Here is a 24252-nt window from a genome sequence, read left to right as displayed (position 1 = left end):
GCCAGTTTCCCTCCCATGCTATCCTTACAAAGTGGCCCACTCCCATTGCCTAGGATATCTGGCTTCAAGCACTGCCTCACTGTCATTTCTCTCCAACTCCCTGCTTGACTTTGCCTAGAAGTACAGGTGAACTTGTGCCACTTAAAGTGCATAGGACCCTACTAGTAGCCTATTTCCATATTTGCCTAAGGATAGTTTACCTGTCGATGGTTTCCCATATTTGCCTATATATGGAGGTGGGACACTGGATGTATAAGTACTAGGGAAGAGCTGACGTCTGCACACAGGGCGGGACAGGTACAATGAACAGCAGGAAAGCTGCCTAAGGACTCTTGGGTGTGTGCAGGGGAGGAGGCCTTAAGGGAATAGGGAGAAGGTCACTTTTTGTGCATCAGAATTAATTCCAAAAAAAAACATTTCTATCATGTTTCGTTGCATTGGGTAGGCACCTTGCAACACAGCCCATTTAACTGATTAGTAATCAATGTAACTCTCAAGGATACAAGTAACCACACACCTACAGAATTCATATGCTGGAAGAAATTAATCACAAGAATGTTTTCCAAACAGAGACTTAGAGCAGAGATAACCACACCAGCATTAGGAAGTGCATTCTGCCTGTCAGCGCTCCAGGCAGCAAAAAACCAGACTGCCATCCCTGGAAGAAGTGCCACACAAGAGCCCTGTAGAAACACTGCACGGAGAAATGATGACTGTGAACCAGAGTGCTGCCTTAGAACGAAAGGCTTCAGGCTGCACCGGACTCGACAGAGAAAGGTTATCATCAGTAGGAGATTCACCTGGTTCTAAGAAAAGGCCTTCTCTGCTCAGTTAACTTCCGTATCAATGTGGCAAGTTCCTGTAAGTGTAGATTATCCTAATTCCAAGCAGGTAAAGGAATCGGGGTTCCCTGAACAATATTTAGCTTCACTCCACCTTCAGGTCAGCCTGCAGGAAGACTGAATCCCAGAGACTGCACGTTGTGCTTGCCAGGCCGTGATGAGCAGGTCAGGTCGCGGCAGCGCCCACTCCCACTTGGCACATCCAGGATTCCCCACCAGGTCCTCCCCCAGGACGCCGGGCATTTTCACAACTTGACCACACAAAAGAACTCACAGGCTGCTCCTGCCTTTCCCCAGGCAAGTACAGCAATGGTTCTCTCAACAGCTCTTTCGTAAGCCAGTATACAGACAAACACAGGTGTCTAGAGAAAATCTTCCTGAACTTTGCACTGGATATGCCAAAGCAGAGCAGTGATCTCAACGCTCCACCCATTGTCTGAATCAGGAAAGTGATATCTTAGGGACCACAAAAGAACCCGGGCCAAACAACCAGCATACATGTTTATTAAGCACTTCGGCAGCAAAATTAAAACACTTGTACCGGAGACAAAACACATTTTTTTTAAAATCACAAGGCACAGAAAGTAAGAATGCATCAGCAACCTTAACTGGGTTTCCTTCATTAGCTGACGATGTAAATAGATTGAAACTACTACTCGGATATCCAAACCTTCATTTTCCTTGCTGGAGGCTTCTAGCAAATGATAGAGCACGATTCCCACGAGTGTGGAAGATGGCACTGAATCCCGGCCGTTGTAAAGGAGGAGTCAGATTCCACTAGTCACAGCTTGGGTTAACTGTCAGGGAAGCTATTTTACAAAAGAGGTGACTCGCCCCTACAGACAACCGTGCTAAGGTCTCCGAGCCCGCACTCCACGAGGCTCCAGACCCTTGGTGTTCAGACTTCACAAAAATGACTCCATTCCATGTTGTGACAATGGTATCCTCTAAAAGCAATGAATGAATGAACCACGGTGGGAAGCGGTCTGGGATTACCGGCGCCGCCTGCCTCCCTGCCTCCCCAGGTAAGTTGCACAGCCCAAGGTGGTTAAGTTAAAGGCAGTCTCTTCCCCCGACCAGAGCTTCGGGCCGGCAGCTGGGAGACGCCAGCCGGTCTCCTGCTCCCTGTGGGTTTCTCGGGATTGGGATGGGGACTGGGCTGCAGGAAGCGCCCCGGTGGCCCGGCCGGGGCTCGGGCTGACCCTCGCCGCCTTCCTCCCACGCAGACACCAAGTTAGAAACCCAACTCCCCCACACAATGACAAGAAGGCACACAAAAGGAGCCAGGCGGCCGCTCCCATCCTTACCTTTGACTTGACTTTCATACTCGGCTATGATCTCTTTGTCCTTCTTGAATCTGCTCGGGGTGGACATTCTCCGGCTGTTCCGGGCTGGCTTGCGGTGGGCAAGTTCCGTTCAGTGGTCACGCAGCGGAGAGTGGGACCACCGCGGCCGAGAAGCCGAGGCGGCGCCGGCAGGAGGGAGGGGAGGGGAGGAGGAAGAGGAGGAGGAGGAGGAGGAGAAGGAGGAGGAGGAGGAGGCACCCAGGAGCAAGCCGGGGACTAGATCAACCCGGGCGCTGGCACCATACTCTCGCGCTAGAGCCGCCGTGGGCGATCCCCCCCGGGGGCCCGGGGCTCGCGGCCGGAGAGGCCGGACGCGCGCGCGGTCCAACTCCGGCGAGCGCGTGGCGGGGGGCGTCTCCCTGCCCTCCCCACCCGGAGCCGGGCCACTTCCTCTACGAGCGCTGGGCGGACGCGGGGATCGCGCCGGCGCTCCACACCATTGTTAGAGACCCGCACGGGGCGCCCGGGGCAGGGCTAGTCGCGGAGGGCGGGCGCTCGACCCTCCCTTCCTGCCTCCAGCCGCCGGCTCCGGCGCTCAACGGTCCCGCCCGGGCTGGGGATGCTCCGCCGCCTGCAAACCCGGCTGCGATCGCCCCGGCAGGCGAAGGGAAACCGTGGTCCTGGAGCGAGTTCCCGCTGCTGACCCGCAGGGTGGCGGCTGCGATGTTCGAAGGCGCCCCGGGCGCAGCCCCCGCGGACTTCAGATCTCCGGTGCCGGCGCCGGGAGCGGCCTCTGCCTCCTTGGCCACGGGGCGCCGAGGCTGCCTCTTTTCTCCTCGTCCGCCTTTCCGCGGCTGCCCCCAGGAGGCCGCCGGGGACCAGCACACTCGCGCACGCACCCGGGGCAGCCGCGCCCCCGGCGGCAGCAAAGTTGACGCGCGCTCGGCCCGCGGCTCGCGGGCGCCCCAGCCAGCGTTCTGCGGGCGGCGGCGGCGGCCGCTCGGGGCTGCGCGAGGCGGGGCAGGGCTCGCGGGAGAGGCGGGCGGGAGGCCAGTGCCCTTCCCCGCCCTCGCCCCCGCCCGCTCGGCAAGGAAACGCCGGGCTCGTCTGGGAAGATGGATGCCTCTTGTGGCCAACCGCAGCCGGGCCCCGGGCGCCGGGTCCGGGCGGCCGTGGGCGGCGCCCCTGCGCCTCCCTGTGCGGCGCGCGGAGGCCAGGATCGCTGCCCCCGGCAGCTGGAAAACCCCCCTCCTGGCCGAGGGTGGGCTCCTTGGCAGGGCGCCTTGCAGGATCCCGTGGAGAAGTCCAGAGCTGGACGTTGCCGTAACCTGGGGGACGGGGACGGGGGCGGGGGGGGGGGACCTCGAGGTGTCGGGCTCCCGTAGGAAAACCGAGCCTGGATTGTGTAGGATCCTGCTGTTTAGCACCGTAGAGGAGCCCGAAGGTTTTCCATCGAGGGCAGGAAGAACATCTATCAACCACACTCTGAGCCGGATTGGTCCAAGTGGTTGTGACCAAAGGCGTGTCCAGCACCCAAACGTTTTTCCCCCTGCGAAATCTTCAGAGATTTGTGGTCATTCATCCATGTATACAGTGGATACACCTTGGGAATGCTCCGTGCGGGCCAAACACCAAACAGCACTGTAGGGATTCAGAGATGGGGATTCGTAGTCTGTTGGATAAATAAGTAATTATTTTAAAAGATTTATTTATCTTTTTGAAAGGCAGAGTTTCAGAGGCAGAGAGAGAGAGATGTTTTCCATCCTCTGGTTCACTTCCCAAATGGCTACCAGGACCCAGACAGGAGCTTTTTACAGGTATCCCACGTAGGTTCAGGGGCCCAAGCACCCAGGCCATCTTCTGCATTCCAGGCACATTAGCAGGGAGCTGCATCGAAAGTGGAGCAGCCTGGACTCAAACTGGCACCCGCATGGGATGCTGGCACTGCAGGCAGTGACTTTAACAGCTATGCCATAGCGCTGGCCCAATAAGTGTTTACAAGCAGTGCCGGGCTTGGGGAAGGGGAGTGAGAAGGACAAACGGACTGCACTTGTGTCAGGGCTTCGGGGGAGTCCAAGTCTGAACTGGGTGTAAAGGCTGAGGAATGAACAGATGGCTGAGGATTAAGCAGGGAGGCAAAGGGTTGCATCCAGAGAGAAGGAGGAGCATCATACTCTGGGGAAATTGCAAACAGGCTGCAAGATGTCTTCCACAAAAGTATGGGGCCTGGAACTGAAGCTGACAAAAGGCATATGCATATGTTTGTATGTACACATATAAATTCATAGGTGGATATAGCTTTTAGCATGTTGTGTGCCATCATCCCATACGTAGAACAAATATTGAGCAATAAATACCACTATGATAATTTTGAAATACATATGGTGTTGAGAGGCCTGCCTGTGGCACTGCAGGTTGTGCCCATCTCACACAGGCATCCAATATCAGAGCCATGGGCCAGTCATGGTTGCTCCGCTTCCAGTCGCCCTCCCTGCTAATGCACATGGGAAAGCAGCAGAAGATAGCCCAAGAATTTGGTTCCCTGCCACTCATGTGCGAGACCCAGATGAAGTTCCTTGTTCATGGGTTTGGCCTGGCTCACAACTCCTTCTTGTGACCATTTAGGGAGTGAACCGATGGTGGAAAACCTCTGTCTCCCTCTCACTCTTTCCCTCTGTTTGTTAGTCTACATTTCAAATAAATAAATAATTTTTAAAAAAAGAAATTAAGATGTTAAAAGTATTCACAGAGGCCAGCGCTGCGGCTCACTAGGCTAATCCTCCACCTGCGGCGCTGGCACCCTGGGTTCTAGTCCCAGTTTGGGCGCCGGATTCTGTCCTGGTTGCTCCTCTTCCAGTCCAGCTCTCTGCTGTGGCCTGGGAAGGCAGTGGAGGATGTCCCAAGTGCTTGGGTCCTGCACCTGCAGGGGAGACCAGGAGGAAGCACCTGGCTCCTGGCTTCGGATCGGCGCAGCACGCCGGCCGTAGCGGCCATTTGGGGGTGAACCAACGGAAGGGAGACTTTTCTCTCTGTCTCTGTCTTTCACTGTCTAACTCTGCCTGTCAAAAAAAAAATATTCACAGAATCAAAAATTTGAGGGCTTAATGAATTTAATTACATGAGCTTTTAAACTGTAATTGTTATCAAGTATTTTTTAATCTGTAACAACAGAATAGAATCAAAATGGGGGTAATTCCCCAATTAAAAATATATTTTTTAGCTTTTATGCACTTTACCCCACAGGAGGTTATATGCTGGCACCCCAGGATGCCCTGATTCCACCCAGCTCTGCTTTATGTAAGAGTGTACAGGGTGGAGCCAAAGTGTCCCGAGCTGGAGCTAGGAGAGGCCTGCTGTGCCATGCTAAGCCCCTGGACACAGTTCTGCAGACAGCAGGGAGCCTTTTAAGCAGAGAAGGATCATGGTCAGGTTGTGCTGTATAAATATAACTGTTGGCAGTGTGGAAGGATGGGCTAGCCGTGGGGGGAGAGAGCCTCTTGTCCCTGTTCTGGGACTCTAATTATGAACATCCCCTTTTCACTCATTCAGAACTTGGAGGGAATGCCTTGGGGGTTCTAACGCAACAACAGGGAGATAGGAGACAATCTACTGCTATTAGAGGACTCCTCCTCCTAGGAGCTATGGCCGCTGCTACAACTTTGCTGAGAATCATAGACATAATAGTTATGGGATCTCCCTTACAGAGTTTTGCCCCTTCTCGGTTAAAGCACTCCTAAACTCTCAACATACTCAACATCTTTCAGGATCCTGGTCCTTTCTTCTCCAAATGCAACTACATTTCATTGCATTTCCTTAGATCCTGCACACAATCTGCTCCTGTCAGTTGAAGAACTATCTCGTGAGGATGTATAAACACTTCCCTTTCCATCACTGACTCTGGTCTGGTTTCCCAGGCTCAAACTGCCCCACACAAAGAGCTCTGTCTCTTGTTCATGCCAAGGGGAAGAGGGGGGCAGCTAATACTCATATATATACAAGCAGCGGCTCATGACTCGGATGTACTTTGGAAATAGTGTGGGTTTCTGCCCTCAGGGAGAAATAAGATTAAAAATTCCTGTTTTCTAAGTGCGCTTTTAGATGCTATCGTATGACCAGTTGGCTATTATAAAAAATCCTTGGCGGTGCAAAACAAAACACAGATGAGCAACATAGTAACCATTTGGCTTGACCAAGCTGCTGAAGTAGCTGCCCTTCAATATTGCACTCACCTGCTTATGCTCGGCGCCACTCATGCAGCTACTGGAGACTTAAAAGAGATGGGCAGAGATGGAGAGCATAAAGCCTCCTCTGAGCCGCAGAGACGGATAGCCGACAAGTGCTCTCGTGACCCTTCTAGTGAACTCCGGTACGGACTGAAGGGTCGCCTCACCCCTTTAAATCCCACCCAGGAGATGGTTTTAAAACTACTCTATGAACACACTCATTATGGGGACTGGTAAGATCTTTGGAGGTGATGATATTTTTGGAAACCTTCCCCCTATTCTTGTATCTGAGGTACAGCAAAGACGTCTTGTCTGTCCCAAGTAGAACCCTGGACATCTCATACATTGCTTCATGGGGCACTTTCCTTTCCCTCCTAGGCTTCTTGCCATACAGCAGCAATGATGGCTCAGGTAGCTGAATTCCTTCCAGCAGACTTGAGTTCCTGGCTCCTGGCTTCAGCCCCGGCCCAGCCTCAATTGTTACAGGCATTTGGGGAATACACCAGTATATGGGAACTCTGTCTCTTCCTCGCAAACAAACAAAACATTATTACCGGAAGCCCTATGAGCTTAGACTATGGCATGTGTGATCCGATTCTTAATAAAGGAGGTATGTTGTTCTAGCGCGAGGGTCTTGCAAGAGATCTAAAGAAAAATAGAATGAGTAGTCATTCTCTGTGTTCCCAGGAGAGAAAGACCCACTACTTCTCTGTTAAATATAGATATCTTTACAGGCTAGATGAAAAGGACCACACTAGATATTGCTAAATAACTCTGTGTAGCTACCTTATTTATGCTTAGACTCATGTCTTTCACTTAAAACTTCTGCTTCTCAGTGGCCCTCTAAGCCACCTGGAGACTCTACCTTAAGATTAACCATAAAGGGGCTGGCACTGTGGCGTATCAGGTAAAGTCGCCATCTGTAGTGCCAGCATCCTATATGGACACCTGTTTGAGTCTAGGCTGCTCTACTTCTGATCCAGCTCTCTGCTATGGCAATAGAAGATGGCCCAAGTCCCTTAGCCCATGCACCCAAGTGGGAGACCCAGAAGAAGCTCCTGGCTCCTGGCTTCTGATCAGCACAGCTCCAACCTTTATGGCCATCTGGGGAGTGAACCAGCAGATGGCAGACCTCTCTCTCTCTGCCTGTACCTCTCTCTGTAAGTCTACTTCTCAAATAAATAAATAAATCTTAAAAAAATAAAAAAATATCAACCCTGAAATAAATGCAGATGACATCTGAGTGGACAGCTGTCTCAAGACACGAGACCCGGCCGGAATATGACTCAACCCTCATATTAGTCTTTATGGTGTCATAGAACCCTTTTTTCTTGTTACATAAGGCCTTTTTCTAAGATTTATTTTTTATTTTTTTTTGAAAGGCAGAGTTATACAGAGAGAGAGAGAGAGAGAGGTCTTCCATCTGATGGTTCACTCCACAAATGGCCACAACAGCACAGAGCTGGGCTAGGCCAAAGCTAGGAGCCTGGAATTCCATCTGTGTCTAGGTGTAGGGGTCCAAGCACTGGAGCCATCTTCCATTGCTTTCTCAGGTGCATTAGGAAAGAACTGGATCAAAAGTAGAGCAGCCAGGACTCGAACCAGCACCCACATGGGATGCTGTTGCTGTAGGCAGGAGCTTAACCTGTCAGGCCACAGTGTAGACCCCATTACATGTGGTTTTAAAGACCCATCAAACCACTCCTGGGGGTAGGGTGTTGTGGTGCAGTAGGTTAAGCATCCCATATTAGAAGGCCAGGTATCAAGTTCCTCTTCTACTTGCAATCCAGATTTTTGTCCTGCTAATGGGCACCTGAGAGGCAGCAGATGATGGCTCAAGCACTTGGGTCCTTGTCACCCATATAGGAGACCCAGATGGAGTCCCTGACCGCTGAATTTAGCCAGGCCTAGTTCCAGCTGTTGTAGGCATTTAAGGAATGAACCAGTAGATAGAAGATCTATTTCTTTCTCTCTCTGTCTCCCATTCAAATATACAAACAATAAACATAAAGAAACATACAGGAAAAACCACTTGTGACTCTTGTTCTTTTATTCCTTCATATGGAAATATGTGTTCAAAATGAATTATTTTTCTGATTATATCTCTATCTAGAATCAAGCCATAAGAAACTTATCTGAGAGGTTATGGGACATTAACCAGGATGTGTTTAATGATTGAAGTTACAACTTTTGCATACTGGACTAGCTATGCTTAGGCCTAATTGAAATTTGACCTGTGAGAACTAAAGAATAATTGGTCTGGTCTTGATCATTGATATAAGTTACATGTCCTAGCTTATTTGAAAGAGCTACAGAGAGAGAGAGAGAGAGAGAGAGAGAGAGAGAGAGAAATCTTCCATCTGCTGGTTTACTCCTCAGATGTCTGCAATGGCTAGAGCTGAGCCAGGCAGAAGCCAGGAGCCAAGAGCTTCATCTGATCTCCCCTATGGGTGCAGGATCCAAATACTTGGGCTATCTTTGTCTGCCTTTCCCAGGCCATTAGCAGGGATCTGGAACCGAAGTGGAACAGCCTTCACACAAACCAGCACCCATAATGGATGCCAGCATCGCAGGCAGCAACTTTACCTGCTATGTTGCAACACCTGCCCTGGTATAATATTTTCACACCTATTAAACCAAACCTTTGTATTGCTCTATCATAACACTTCCTTCCTCATGTTATAGACATGGTCAAAAAGTAAAATTAAATAAAAGCAAAGAGGATAAAACGTGCCACCCTAGCTATTGGGTAGGTGCCAAGGCTAACCACACTCAGAATATTTCTGAACTGATGACTCTCTCTTGAAGCTTGGAGAAACCTAACAGAAAAAGATGTATGATTTTCCTATAGCAATCTTTTTAGCTGGCTGCCATTAGGGATAAGGTCTTGACTCATAACTATGTTAAAAAATGGATTGAGGGAAGAGTATTTGGGTTCAATAACTGGCTCTGGCTCCTGACTCCAGATTCCTGCTATTGTGGACCCTGGGAGGCAGCAGTAGTGATAATTCAAGTGATTGAGACCCTGCCACCTACTGGGAAGAGCTGGTTTGAGTTCCCAGCTACTGAATTCAGCCTGGCCCATTTCCAGGCAAGTGAGCATCTGAGGAGTAAACCAGTAGATGGGAGTTTCTCTCTCTCTCTCTCTCTCTCTCTCTCTCTCTCTCTCTCCACACTGTCACATAAATACATTTAAAAATTTTAACAACCTGTTGAAATCTTTACTTAATGTATACTAAACTGATCTTCTATATATTAAGAGAATCAAAAATGAATCTTGATGTGAATGGAAGGGGAGAGGGAGTGGGAGAGGGGAGGGTTGCGGGGGGAGGGGCGGTATGGAGGGGAAGCCATTGTAATCCATAAGCCGTACTTTGGAATTAAATAAAAGTTAAAATAAAATAAAGGGAAAAAACATGAATAAAATAAAAAAATAAAAATTTTAACAACTGGATGGAGGTATTGATCACCCCTTCATAGCACCCACTCTGAGAAACTTGATCGATCCAGAGCAGGATGTCAATCCACTCTGGCAATGAGGGACTAATAAACTTGCTTGACTGAGGCTTTCTACCAGGAAAACTCTTGAGCAAAAGGGGGCAATGTGAAAGGAAGTAAGGAAGTTAGCATTCACTTTGTGATCCAAATTCAGTCTTGGGCTATGGTGACTGCTCTGTGAACTTACGCGTGTGCTAAAAGAAAGTTATTTGAAGGAACATCCTGACAATTGTATAAACTAATAATGACAGGACCCAAGCTGGTCTGCATTGGACCAAAAAGCTTCAGAAATAAATCTATCCTCAAGTCGAAATTCTTGACAAACAACTTGTGTAACCCACTGAAACTTACTCTCTCTCTTTTTTTAATTCTTTAAAGAACCCTTGAAACCCCTCCCAAAGGGACTCATTCTGGTTTCTACTGAAATCAATGCAATTATAAGACTTCAGAGAAACGACCTCTTGCTTCACAGATTTCCTGAGCCTCATAAGATTGCTTTGAGCTGGACACCACTGTGCAGATGACACTTCATTCTCACAACATCCCTACAGGTGGACACTTACTGTACTTACTTGACAGATCAGGATCTAGAGGCTTGGCAAGGTGAAAATGCCAGTCTACATCTGCCTGCCTCTAAAGGGGATGGTTTTTCTGATTTCCCACTCTGCTTCCTATGAACTTGTGATTCCGTTAGCCTTATGAAGCAGCTTCAAATACAATAAAGTGTGTGCAACTCATCGTGGTTTTCTGTTGGTGGATTTCTTTTCGGATGAAGTGACACAGTATAATTAACAATGCAATTACTCTTTTTGTAGTTTCCTTTTTTTCATTCTCTGTGGCTCCTCCATATTTCAGAGCCAACTTTACCTCACACAACCGGATGTGGAGAATGGCCGTGACTTAAACTCTACAAAGTCAGGGAGACTGGAGTTTGAGAGAGGCCAGCCTGCCTCTGGTTCTCATTTCAATTTCCTGGGACTTTGCTCCACCTTGTGGCAGCTGTTTTCTTAGCTATAAAACAGGGGTGACTTGGATAGGAATTTGGTACAGGGGTTAAGACACAGTTCCTGGAGGTCCCAAGATGGCAGTAGATAGGTCCCAAGATGGAGGCATAGCAACAGGACAATCCGAGTCATGCAGGATAAAATAGTTAAAAGGAGAGAAGACACATGCTGGAAACAGAAACATGGGAAATTCTTGACAAGAAGCCCAGGAGACCAACAGACACTGGGCAGGTCCATGCTGAAAGAGCAAATAAGAAAATGAAGTTGCAGAGACTTGGACAGGGGAGGTTGGCACCAACTCCCAGAGGACCAGGTGAGATGAGAAATCGTAGGCCACAAATAGCAGAGGGATAACTTGACAAACTGCTTTTGAAGTTCCACATAGGAAAAAAGAGAAGGTATAGAGGAACAAACAGAGAGGTCTTACAACCCTTGCCCAACTCCTTTTCCCACCCCCAACTCAGACTTGCAGTCAGCTGGGAGAAGCCATCTTGTTTGTTTACATTTTTGAATGTAAGCAGAGGACTGCCACCTTTGCCTCCCATGTACACGCCCATCAATTGCAGGGGCCACCTTAGCACACCGCCACCCAGGAAAGAGGACCACAACATTTCAGAATAATTTCTTCTCCACCACACAAGCTGTACAACAAGGAAAAGTCTGGAATATTGAAAACTTGAGCCCACTCCATCCACATTGAGAAGCAAGCCAGGCTCCAATAGGCAGGGCTCTGTGCACGAACCCACCTTCACCACAGGACCATCACTATGAAAGAGAATGAACACGGAAAATGACCCAGGAAAAGTACAAAGGGAACCCAAAGTAACTAATTAGGATTATTAACAGAAGTATGGCAGGGCAAAGTCAGTACTTAACAATAGTCACCCTGAATGTAAAAGATTTCAGCTCTTCAGTTAAAAGACACAGACTGGTTGAATGGACTGAAAAAGAAAACCATTTATTGGCTGCCTACAAGAAACACATATTACCAGCAAAGATGCATGCAGACTGAAAGTGAAAGGATGGAAAAAGATAATCCATGCTAACAATTACCAAAAGGAGCTGGTGTAGCCATCCTCATATCATACAAAATAGATGTTAACACAAAAACTAGTAAAAGAGACAAAGAAGGACACTATATAACAATGAAAGGATCAATTCAACAGGAAGACGTGATTATTATAAATGTATATACATCTAGGGCCAGCGCTGTGGTACAATGGGTTAGTGCCCTGGCCTGAAGTGCCGGCATCCCATATGGATGCCAGTTCTAGTCCCGGCTGCTTCTCTTCTGATCCAGCTCTCTGCTATGGCCTGGGATAGCAGTAGAAGATGGCCCAAGTCCTTGGGCCCCTGCACCTGTGTGTGAGACCTGGAAGAAACTCTTGGCTCCTGGCTTCAGATCAGTGCAGATCCAGCTGTTGTGGCCATCTGGGGAGTGAACCAGTGGATGGAAGAACTCTCTGTCTCTACCTCTCTCTGTAACTCTGTCTCTCAAATAAATAAAAATAAATTTTAAAAAATGTATATACGCCTATTTACAGGGCACCTGGCTATCTAAATAAATGTTAATGAATTTAAAGGGATATATAGATTCAAATATGATAGTAATGGGGGACTTCAATATCCCACTTTCAGCAATGAACAGATCAACCAGACAGAAAATCAACAAGGGGCGCCAGATTCTGCCCTGGTTGCTCCTCTTCCAGTCCAGCTCTCTGCTGTGGCCTGGGAGTGCAGTGGAGGATGGCCCAAGTGCTTGGGCCCTGCACCCACATGGGAGACCAGGAGAAGCACCTAGCTCCTGGCTTCGGATCAGCACAGTGCACCTGCCGCAGCGCGCCAGCCACAGCGGCCATTGGGGGGGTGAACCAACGGCAAAGGAAGACCTTTCTCTCTGTCTCTCTCTCTTACTGTCCACTTTGCCTGTCAAAAAAAAAAAAGAGTTAATTGACACTATAGACAAAATGGACTTAATAGATATCTACAGAGCCTTCCATCCTTCAGCCACAGAATACACATTTTTCTCACCAGTTCATGGAACTTTCTTTAGGATTGACCACATACTAGGCCATAAAGCATGGCTCATCAAATTCAAAAAAATCGAAATCATACCACACATCTTCTCAGAGCACGATGCAATGAAGCTGGAAATCTGCAATTTAGGAATCTCTAGAATATATGCAAATACATGGAGACTGAACAACATGCTAATGAATGAACAATGGGTCATAGAATAAATCAAAAGAGAAATCAAAAAATTCTGGAAGCAAATGAAGACAACAACACATTATCAAAACTTATGGGGACAAAGCAAAAGCAGTGTTAGAAAAGTTTATAGCAACTGGTACCTACATCAAGAAATTGGAAAAGTACCAAATAAAGGAACTATCAATGCATCTCAAAGATTTAGAGAAACAACAGCAAACCAAATCCAAACCTATTAGGAGAAAAAGAAATAATTAAAATTAGAGAAGAAATCAACAAAATTGAAATAAAAAATACAAAATATTAGCAAAATGAAAAGGTGGTTTTTTGAAAAAGTAAACAAAATTGACACATGATTGGCCTAATTAACCAAAAAAAAAAAGGAGGGTGAGAGAAGACCCAAATTAATAAAATTAGAAATGAAAAAGGAAATGTAACAACAGACACCACAGAAATAAAAAGAGTCATCAGAAATTACTACAGAGTTGTATGTCAACAAACTGGGAAACCTAAAAGAAATGGAGAGATCCCTGGACACATATAACCTGCCTAAATTGAACCATGAAGAAATAGAAGATCTAAGCAGATCCATTAGCAAGACAGAAATTGAATCAGTAATAAAGACACTCCCAACATAGAAAAGTCCAGGATCAGACGGCTTCACCACTGAATTCAGCAAGACATTTAAAGAACAACTAACTCCAATTCTCAAATTATTCAAAACAATTGAAAGGGAGGGAATCCTCCCAAATTTTTTTTCTATGAAGCCAGAATCACTTTAATTCTTAAATCCAGAAAAGATGCAACAGAGAAATGAAACTACAGACTGATTTCCCTGATGAACATAGATGCAAAAATCCTCAACAAAATTCTGGCCAATCGAATCCAACAACACATCAAAAAGATCATTCACCTGACCAAGTGGGATTTATTCCTGGTATGCAGGGATAGTTCAACATTTGCAAATCAATCAATGTGTTACATCACATTACACATTTAGGAACAAAAACCATATGATTATCTCAATAGATGCAGAGAAAGCATTTGATAAAATACAACATCCTTTCATAATGAAAACTCTAAGCAAATTGGTATAGAAGGATCCTCAACACAATCAAGACAATGTATGACAAAACCATGGCCAGCATCCTATTGAATGTGGAAAAACTGGAAGAATTCTCACTGAGATCCAGTACCAGAGAGGGATGCCCACTCTCACCATTGTTATTCAATATGGTCCTAGAAGTTTTAGCCAGAGCCATTAGCCAAGAAAAAGAAATCCAAGGGATACAAATTGGGAAAGAAGAATTCAAACTATCTGTATTTGCAGATGACGTGATTCTATATATAGGGGATCCAAAAGACTCCAGCAAGAGACCATCGGAACTTGTTGAAGAGTTTGGTAAAATAGCAGGAATAGAAATGCCAGATATCAATCCAAGCATCTATAACCAACTTATATTTGACCAAGGAGCTAAAACCAATCCCTAGCCAAGGAAAATCTCTTCAACAAATGGTGCTGGGAAAACTGGACTTCTACATGCATAAGTATGAAGCAGGACCCCTTACACAAAAATCCATTCAAAATGGATTAAAGACCTAAATCTATGACCTAATACCATCAAATTATTAGAGAGCATTGGGGGAAACCCTGCAAGACATTGGCACAAGAAAAGAGCTCTTAGAAAAGATCCCAGAAGCACAGGCAATGAAAGCCAAAATTCACAAATGAGATTATATCAAATTGAGAAGCTTCTGTATTGCAAAAGAAACACCCAGAAAGTGAAGAGGCAACTGACAGAATGAGAGAAGGTATTTGCAAGCTAGGCAACTGATAAAGGATCAAGAACCAGAACATATGAGGAGATTAAGAAACTCCACAACAAAGCAAAAAGCCCAGTGAAGAAATGGGCAAAGAACTTAAACAGACATTTTTCAAAAGAGGAAATCCAAATGGCCAATAGACGCATGAAAAAATGGTGAGGAGCACTAGCTGTCAGGGAAATGCAAATAAAAATCACAATGAAGTTTCACCTCACTCAAGTTAGAATGGTTTTCATACAGATATCACCAAACAACAAAGGCAGTTGAGGATGTGGGAAAAAAGGTTCCCTAATCCACTGTTGGTGGGAATGTAAATTGGTAAAACCACTATGGAAGACAGTATGGAGATCCCTCAGAAATATGAATATAGCCCTACCATATGACCCAGCCATCCTGCTTCTAGGAATTTATCAAAGGGAAATGAAATCAGCAATAAAAAAGTGTTATCTGCACCCCCATGTTTATTATAGCTCAATTCATAATAGCTAAGACATGGAATCAACCCAAATGCCCATCAACGAAAACTGGAGAAAGAAATTATGGAATATATACTCTATGGAATAGTACACAGCAGTAAAAAAAAAAAATCCGGTCATTTGCAACAAAATGGATGAATCTGGAAAACATCATACTTATGAAATAAGCCAGTCCCAAAGGGACAAATATCATATGTTCTCCATGATCTGTGAGAACTGAGCACCTAAAAGGAAATCTGTAGAAGTGAAATTGTCACTTTGAGAAGCAATGATTTGAACAGCCATTTTCTTGACTATTGAGGAACACTTTTTTTCTCTCTTCTTCATATTATTTTTTGAGCTCTTTACTTAACATAGAGTTAATCATATATGTGTACAGTCAATTGAAAATAGATTTCAGTGAAAAATAAGAGTGGGAATAAGAGAAAGAAGATGAAATTTGTTACTGTAAAGCTGTATAATTCTGCATGGATTCCTACAGACTTACTTATAAGGGTACAGCTTAAAACTTTGCAATGGGACCTCAAGTCCCATGAAACTGGGTGGTAACAATGCCATCTTAATTGTTAATGTGAGCATATTAAGTGTTAAAGTGATCATATATGTAAGATTATATTTTAAAGGGAACATATAAATTAGATCAAGTGTCTGGTAATAATAATAGATAGAATTTAAAAGGAGAGAATATTTCAACATGGGAAGCAGGCCACACAGCAGACTCATAGAATGACAATTACTCTAAATAGCACTCTGACCTCAGAATCAGCCCTTGAAGCATTCTGATCTGGCTGAAAAGCCCATGAGAGCATTTCAGGTATGGAAAGCCAAGACTTTGTGGAAAAAAATGTCCTACATGAAGGATCTCTGTGCGATCCCAGTGGAAAGAAGTGGTCAGCAAAGAAGGATGTACTTTTCTCTGAAGGGAAGAGAAAACTTCCAGTTTGCTTATGGCCTTGTCTAAATACTGACAGAGATTGTGGGCTTATACAGCTTCTAAAACCTTGGCAGCTCATGTCAAGAGCCTCAGGTAATCACTGACATCATACATAAGAGTGTTAATTGTTAACTGTGCACTAACTCCGTATGCGGGACCTTTGTCCTCAAAGAGTTGTACTATGAGAATTAACTGGAAAACTTGTTCTCAAACTTTTTTTATATTTTGTGTGTATGTGTGTGCAAAATGTTGATATCTTTACTTAGTATAGACTTGGTCTTCTATAAATAGTTCATTGAAAATGAATTTTAATGGAGAATGGGAATGTGAATGAGAGAGGGAGGAAGAGGTGGAAGGGCGGGTATGATGGGAAGAATCATTATATTCCTAAAGTTGTACTTATGAAATTAGTACTCATTAAATAAAGCTTTGTTTAGGGAAAAAAAGACACAGTTCCCAAATTGCAGGGCCTGAGTTAAAGTCCTGGCTCTGCTTCCAATCCAGCTTCATGCTAATGTGTATCCTAGGAGGCAGTTAGCATTAACTTAAGTGGCTGTATCCCTGCCACCCAGGTGAGAGACCTGGATTGAGTTCTGGGCTTCTGGCTTTGGCCTGGTCCAGTCCCCAGCATTTGGGAAGTAAACTGCCAGATGAAAGATCTCTCTCTCTCTCTCTCTCTCTCTCTCTCTCTCTCTTCCTTTAAAAAAGACATACATAAATAAAAAAGGATGGCTGCACTTGCCTCCTAAAACCTATCTTACCCTTGCCATGCACCCACATTTTGGGAACACACTGTAAGAAATGCTGGGTGCCTAATGGTGGGATGCTTACCACATATTAGCCTATACCTACATGCAAATCCCTCTTATTAGCATAGTCTTTGTAGGACTACTCCAAGTTTCCATTAAATACTAGGATTGGATTTACTAGCTAATCCTGTTCCCTGGGAGTAAGCAGGGGCAGGCATAGGAGTCACTGCAACCACAAAATAAACTCTACAGGGCTGCCACTGTGGCATAGCGGGTAAGGCTACTGCCTGCAGTGCCACCATCCCATATGGGTTCCAGTCCTGGTTGTACCACTTCCAATCCAGCTCTCTGCTATGGCCTGGGAAAGCAGTGGAAGATGTCCCAAGTCCTTGGGGCCCTGAACCTATTTGGGAGACCCAGAAGAAGTTCGTGGCTCCTGGCTTTGGATCGGCTCAGTTCTAGTCGTTTTAGCCATTTGGGGAGTGAACCAGTGGATGAAAGACCTCTCTCTCTCTCTCTCTGCCTCTGCCTCTCTGTAATTCCACCTTTCAAATAAACAAATAAATCTTAAAAAATAAATTCACATTAAAAAATAAACCCTGAATAGTACTACAGCAATGCATTGGCCCAGTGGTAAATAATTGCTAAAAGTTTTTAATTTTTCCCAAAGATTCATTTCTTTGAAAAAGGAAGATTGATGGGGGGTGGGGGTGGGAGAGAAAGAAGGAGAGAGAGAGAAAGAGAGAGAGAGAGAGAGAGAGAGAGAGAGAGAGAATACTGGCAATAGCCAGGGCTAGTCTAGGCTGAAGCCAGGAGCCTAGAACTCCATCCAGGTCTCCCATGTGGACAGCAGAAACTCAAGTTATTGGGACATCTGCCTCCCAGGTATGTTAGAGCAGGAAGCTGGATCAGAAAAGACAGAGTGGCCAGGACGTAAACCCACAGTTTTAATGGAATGTGGATTTGCCAGGCAAAGGTTTAACCTGCTGTACCACAATACTCGCCCCTAAATTTTTTTCTAATTAAACACAAAGAGAAGGTATTTGGTCTAATGGTTAAGATACTGTGTCCCCAACTGGAATGCCTGGGTTTGATTTCTGGGGCTCCTGACCCCAGCTTCCTGCTAATGTAGAACCTGGGAGACAGCAGTGATGGCTGAGTGGTTGGGTTTCTGCATCCCACATTAGAGTGCCTGGTTTGGGTCCTGGCTGCTCTGCATTTCCAATCCAGCCCCCTGCTAACGTGTCTGGGACACATTGGAGATGGCCCAAGTGCTTGGCTTCTTGTCACCCACATGGGAGACCTAGATGGAGTTCCTAGCTCCCGGGTTTGGCCTTGGTCCTATCCTGACTGTTGCAGGCATTTGGTGAATGAACCAATGTATGGAAGATCTCTGAGTGTGTGTGAGTGTGTGTGTGTGTGTGTCTGTTACTCTGCCTTTCAAATAACTAAAAATGAATAAACATTATTTTTTAGAGATTTATTTATTTGATAGGCAGCGAAACACAGATAGCGGGGGGGGGGGGTCTTTCATTCATTGGTTCATTCCCCCAAATGGTTGCAATGCCCAGATATGGGCCAGGCCAAAGCCTGGTGCCAGGAACCCCATCCTGCTCTCCCACATGGGTGGCTGGGGCCCAAGTACGCAAGTACGTAGGCTGTCATCTGCCTCCTTCCCAGGAGTCTCAGCAGGAAGCTGGACCAGAAGAGGAGCAGCTGGTGCTAGAACTGGCACTCTGATGTGGGATGCCAATGTCACACTAGCCCAAACATTTTTACATAAAAAAATTTAAACACAAATACATTAAAGAGTCAATGCCAAATTCACACAATTTTAAAAAGATTTATATTATTTGAAAGGTAGAATGATAGAGATGGAGAGACAGAGAGAGAAAACAATCTTCTGTCAGCTATTTAAAACCCCAAATGACTGTGATGGCCAGGGCTGGACCAGACTGAATCCAGGAGCCAGGAAGTCCATCCAGGTCTTCCTTGTGGCTGGCAGGAACCCAAGTACTTGGGCCAACACCCACTGCTTTTCCAAGCACACTAGCAGGGAGTTGCATTGGAAATGGCACAGCTGGGCCTTAACCCAGCACTCAGATATGGGATGCTGGTGTCACAAGCAGTGGACTTCAGGAGCTGCTCCACAAAGCCAGTTCCTCACACAAACATTTTTAGCTGTAGTCTCAGCTTCTTCTAAGGATTTCATGTCTGAGATGGCCCATTCTGTTACTTTGCATCAGAAAACAAACCCACTGCATCTAATGTAGAGGCTACATTCTCCTCTGCCCAGAGAGGGGGCACACTACAGTGTAGAGGACGCTGCCAGGAGGCTAGGTTTTGTGCTTGGGATCCAGCCCCAGTGGCAGAACACAGATGGCTCTGCATGCAGATCTTAGCTTGATACTGGGAGCATGATCTCACCTGCATCGGATTTGCTTTTGGAGTCTGTTTAAAGTTCAGATACGAAAAGTTATCTCTGTTAAATATAAGAGTGGGAATAAGAGAGGGAGGAGATGTACAATTTGGGACAAGCTCAATCTGACTTGCCCCAAATGGTAGAGTTAGAAATGTGCCAGGGGATTCCAATTCAATCCCATCAAGGTGGCATGTACCAATGCCATCTCATTAGTCCAAGTGATCAATTTCAGTTCACAATTGATCATACTGATAGGTCTAAGAGTCACAGGGATCACATAAACAAGACTAGTGTCTGCTAATACTAACTGATAGAATTAAAAAGAGAGAGAACGATCCAACATGGGAAGCGGGATACACAGCAGACTCATAGAAGGGCAGATGTCCTAAACAGCACTCTGGCCTCAGAATCAGCCCTTAAGGCACTCGGATCTGGCTGAAAAGCCCATGAGAGTATTTCAGGCATGGAAAGCCAAGACACTCTGGCAAAACAAACAAACAAACAAACAAAAAACAGACCTAAATGAAAGATCTCTGTGAGATCCCAGTGGAAAGAATGGGCCATCAAAAAAGGAGGTACCTTTCTCTGAAGGGAAGAGAGAACTTCCACTTTGACTATGACCTTGTCTAAAAAAGATTGGAGTCGGCAAACTCAAAAGGCTTCCATAGCCTTGGCAACCCATGACAAGAGCCTAGGGTGATTACTGACACCATAAACAAGAGTATCAATTTGTTAAGTCAACAACAGGAGTCACTGTGCACTTACTCCTCATGTAGGATCTCTGTCCTTAATGTGATGTACAATGTGAATTAATGTAACTAGTACTCAAATAGTACTTTACACTTTGTGTTTCAGTGTGGGTGCAAACTGTTGAAATCTTTACTTAATATATGCTAAATTGATCTTTTATATAAAGATAATTGAAAATGAATCTTGATGCGAATGGAAGGGGAGAGGGAACAGGAGAGGGGAGGGTTGTGGGTGGGAGGGAAGTTATGGGGGGGGAAAAGCCATTGTAATCCATAAGCTGTACTTTGGAAACATATTTATTAAATAAAAGTTAAAAAAAATAAAGTTCAGATACATGAGACTTACTTAACATTTAAAGGGACACTGCTCAACTTTAATATGCCAGCAAACCACCTGGGAATCTTGTTAAAATGTAGTTCTGATTCTTTCTGGAATGATACCTAAAATTCCCACTTTCTAGTAAGCTCCTAGGTCATCTCCATCATGTCATCTTTAGGAGCGTAATTTGAAAAGCAAGGAAACCATACAGTCTGCATTTTGGATGGGGTGGGAAGTTCCAAGGTGATTATGCAGGAGAATTTTTTGCTTCACGGCAGGAAATATTAAAAGAATACCGTTGGGGACCGGCGCCACGGCTCAATAGGCTAATCCTCCACCTGTGGCGCTGGCACCCCGGGTTCTAGTCCCGGTCGGGGTGCCAGATTCTGTCCCAGTTACCCCTCTTCCAGGCCAGCTCTATGCTATGGCCCAGGAGTGCAGTGGAGGATGGCCCAAGTGCTCGGGCCCTGCACCTGCATGGGAGATCAGGAGAAGCACCTGGCTCCTGGCTTTGGATCAGCACGGTGCGCCGGCCGCAGTGCGCCGGCCGTGGTGGCCATTGGAGGGTGAACCAACGGCAAAAGGAAGACCTTTCTCTCTGTCTCTCTCTCACTGCCTACTCTGCCTGTCAAAAAAAAAAAAAAAAAAAAACCGTTAGGAAAAGATTTGCTACATTCCTGCAAGTAACACAGGACATTATCAAGATTTATTTTTTCATTTTAATATGTGTCTAAGAGACTGCACTTTTTCAACTGTAAGATGATAATAATTTCCCTGATTGGTTTGAGGTAGGGATTAAATTAAAAAGTGTGTGGAAAGCACTAAGTAGCAAGTCAGGCACATAGAAAAATGTTACGTGTATGTTGGCTGTTGTCATTGTCAGCACGATTTTGTTGGAGAGAGCAAAGTCCAAATCATTGCAATTGAGCAGGATTTCACAGCCTGTGTGCTGTTTGTCCCCATGTTGGGACTCATTAGATTAGTCAAGAATTTCTTTGATCTTTACGTCCTTGCTTTGGAGTTTATTGTTAGTTTACTCTATGTCTACATTTACTATATACATCCTCAAATATTTTATAGAGTCATTTCTGTAGTCAATTCAAGTCTAATCAAGTGTTTATTATCTATTAAATTGAACCATATGACAGGAAGTGCAGAAATTTGGTCATTTTTGACATTGAACACGGGCAACATCGTCCGGTAAAACACAATACTAGGAGCCCCGCACTCTGCAATTGCTCTGTGTGAAAATCCCATGATATAAACCAACCTCCAGAAACCCAGGAGAGTCTCTGCCGCGCCCCGTGGAAATCGAGGGAAATCCCACTTACTCAGGGGTCGGATTAGTCTTGTGTGGTTTGCCAGGAAGTCAATCAAGAGACAGTAATGAGTGTTTTCAAAGAAACTTGGCCCATAATTTAGCAGCAGCTTGCCGAGATGGGCTGCATAAATATCCATTTTCCCTGCTCTGGCAGCACCCTGGTAAAGACAAGCTGTCAAAGATCTTGCCAATTTCATTCTGATGCACTTTCCCTGGCACGGACGAGGACCGCTTGAAGCAAAAAGGTGAGTTTGGACGAGCCTGGGCTGAGGGGCTCACGAGAGACAGGAGGAGAGTGAGGCAGAAAAGAGAGGAAAAGGAACAGGAGGTCGCAGGCAGGGGAACATCACAAAATAACAATGCAACGAATGGTTATCCTAACACATTCAGCTGTATAATTTAGCAGCCTTCTTCCCTTAAAACTTGTCCCAGATTTCCAAGAAAACCGTTTAAAGGTGGAATATACTAGAACTGTCAATTTTTAAACTTTTCTTTGAATAAAAGCTGCTTTAGGCTACTTTTTAGCCATCTGTCCAAAATCACCTGTTTCAGTTTTGCACAAATCATTATTAAAACGGAATTTGCTTTCTTTAATCTCATCTATCTCATCTTCTGACCTTCCCTACACCCACCCAGAACAGCCTGCTCACCAGGGCTGCTCTTTCCTGCTTGTGAACTCCTGCAACTTCCCATGTGACCAATGCACCGTACGCGCGGGAACCGAACATCCAATGAGCTCATCCCGACAAAAGTATCAAATGACATCACCTATCCAAAATCAACCAAAAAAGATATCACTCAGAGGAAACTGCCAAAGTTCAGCAAGAAGTGTCAGCTGCGAAGCGACTGTCAATCAGAGAGGGGCTGGCGTAGAGAGCAAGCTGTGACAAAATGATGTCCTATAGGAAGAAATACAAGCGTTGCTAACACTTGTATTTCAGGAGATAAGTGGCAGGCTCCCCTTGTTCTTGCCATTATACTTCTTCAGCAGACATGTTCAGGCTGCCAAATATTATCAGCTAGGACTGAGCCAGGCAGAAGCCAGGAGCCAGGAACTTCATCTGGGTCTTGCATGTGAGTCACTGGAACCAAAGTACTTGATTTGTCATCTGTTGGGTTCCTAGGGAGTGCATTAGTAGGAAAATGGGTCAGAAGCGGAGCCAGGACTTGACCCAGGCTCTCTGATATGGGATGTGGGCATCATGAGCAGTGTCTTCAATGCTGTGCCAAATTTCCGCCCCCACTACCCCTATGGTTAACATTTTGTGTTTATGTGGCACAGGTGAAACAACTGAGGCATCAATATTGCTATCACCTGAAGTGCATAGGTTACACGAGGGTTCATTGTCTGTGCTGTGCATTCCATAGCTTTTTTTTTTTTTTTTTTTTTTTGACAGGCAGAGTGGACAGTGAGAGAGAGAGACAGAGAGAAAGGTCTTCCTTTTGCCGTTGGTTCACCCTCCAATGGCTGCCGCGGCTGGCGCGCTGCGGCCGGTGCACCACGCTGATCTGAAGGCAGGAGCCAGGTGCTTCTCCTGGTCTCCCATGGGGTGCGGGGCCCAAGCACTTGGGCCATCCTCCACTGCCTTCCCGGGCCACAGCAGAGAGCTGGCCTGGAAGAGGGGCAACTGGGACAGAATCCAGTGCCCAGACCAGGACTAGAACCCAGAGTGCCAGCGCCGCAAGGCGGAGGATTAGCCTATTGAGCTGCGGCGCCAGCTCCATAGGTTTTGACAAATGTCTAATGACCTACATCCTCCAATACAGCATCATAAAGAACACTCTCCCTGACCCCCGCTTGACTGCATTTTATAATAAAAATTTGCAATACACCATTCACTATCCTAAGAGAAAAATCTGTGGAAAATAAAATGCACCTGCACTTGTACTTTCCTTCGTAACATCCACATAATATTGCAACTAAAATATGGAGAAGAAATTAAAAGAAAGTAAATCATGATGAAATGATATACATTTCAGTCTGTAAATACTCAGACCCAACTACTGTAGAAGACATAATGAAGAAGTTAGAAGTTTGCACTTCTTACAATAATTAGATTTAGATAGAATAGCAGTAATTAGAACAGAAGATATTCCATGAGATACACAAGAGAGTAAAGTAGGCCTGAATGTTGGAGTAAAAATGAGTACACTTGATGTGTATTTCACAACTTTGCAGAACATAATTGTGTTTAGGATGCGTCGTTAAGATGCCTGTGTTTCATACCTGAGTACGTAGGCTCAATTCCTGGCTCCGGCTGCTGGTTCCAACTTCCCACCGGTGTAGAGCCAGTGAGGCAGCAGTGATCGCTCAAGCAGTTGGGTCTCTGCCACCTTTGTGGAGACCCGGGTTGCATTCCCAGCTCCTGATTTAAGGCTGTTGTAGTCTCAGCCACT

The 24252-nt window shown here is 45.6% G+C and overlaps 1 protein-coding gene across 4 annotated transcripts in view; it reads right to left on the bottom strand.

Annotated features, from left to right (window-relative positions):
• The window catches only part of SRGAP1 (SLIT-ROBO Rho GTPase activating protein 1), a 319306-nt gene extending 316314 nt beyond the window's left edge, over positions 1 to 2992 (bottom strand). For all 4 annotated transcript variants that reach the window (XR_007919699.2, XM_070052569.1, XM_002711308.5 and 1 more), the window contains exon 1: positions 2150 to 2992. Coding sequence is in view for 3 of the 4 variants with exons in the window: in XM_070052569.1 (XP_069908670.1) it covers positions 2150 to 2216 (67 nt within the window). In the remaining variant the exon portion in view is untranslated. The remainder of the gene's footprint in view (positions 1 to 2149) is intronic.
• Positions 2993 to 24252: the final 21260 nt, after the last annotated feature.

This window comes from Oryctolagus cuniculus, chromosome 11 (genome assembly GCF_964237555.1).
Source record: "Oryctolagus cuniculus chromosome 11, mOryCun1.1, whole genome shotgun sequence".
NCBI lineage: Eukaryota > Metazoa > Chordata > Mammalia > Lagomorpha > Leporidae > Oryctolagus > Oryctolagus cuniculus.
Note: the sequence above shows the minus strand (reverse complement) of the source record. Positions and strands in the feature narration are given on the sequence as shown.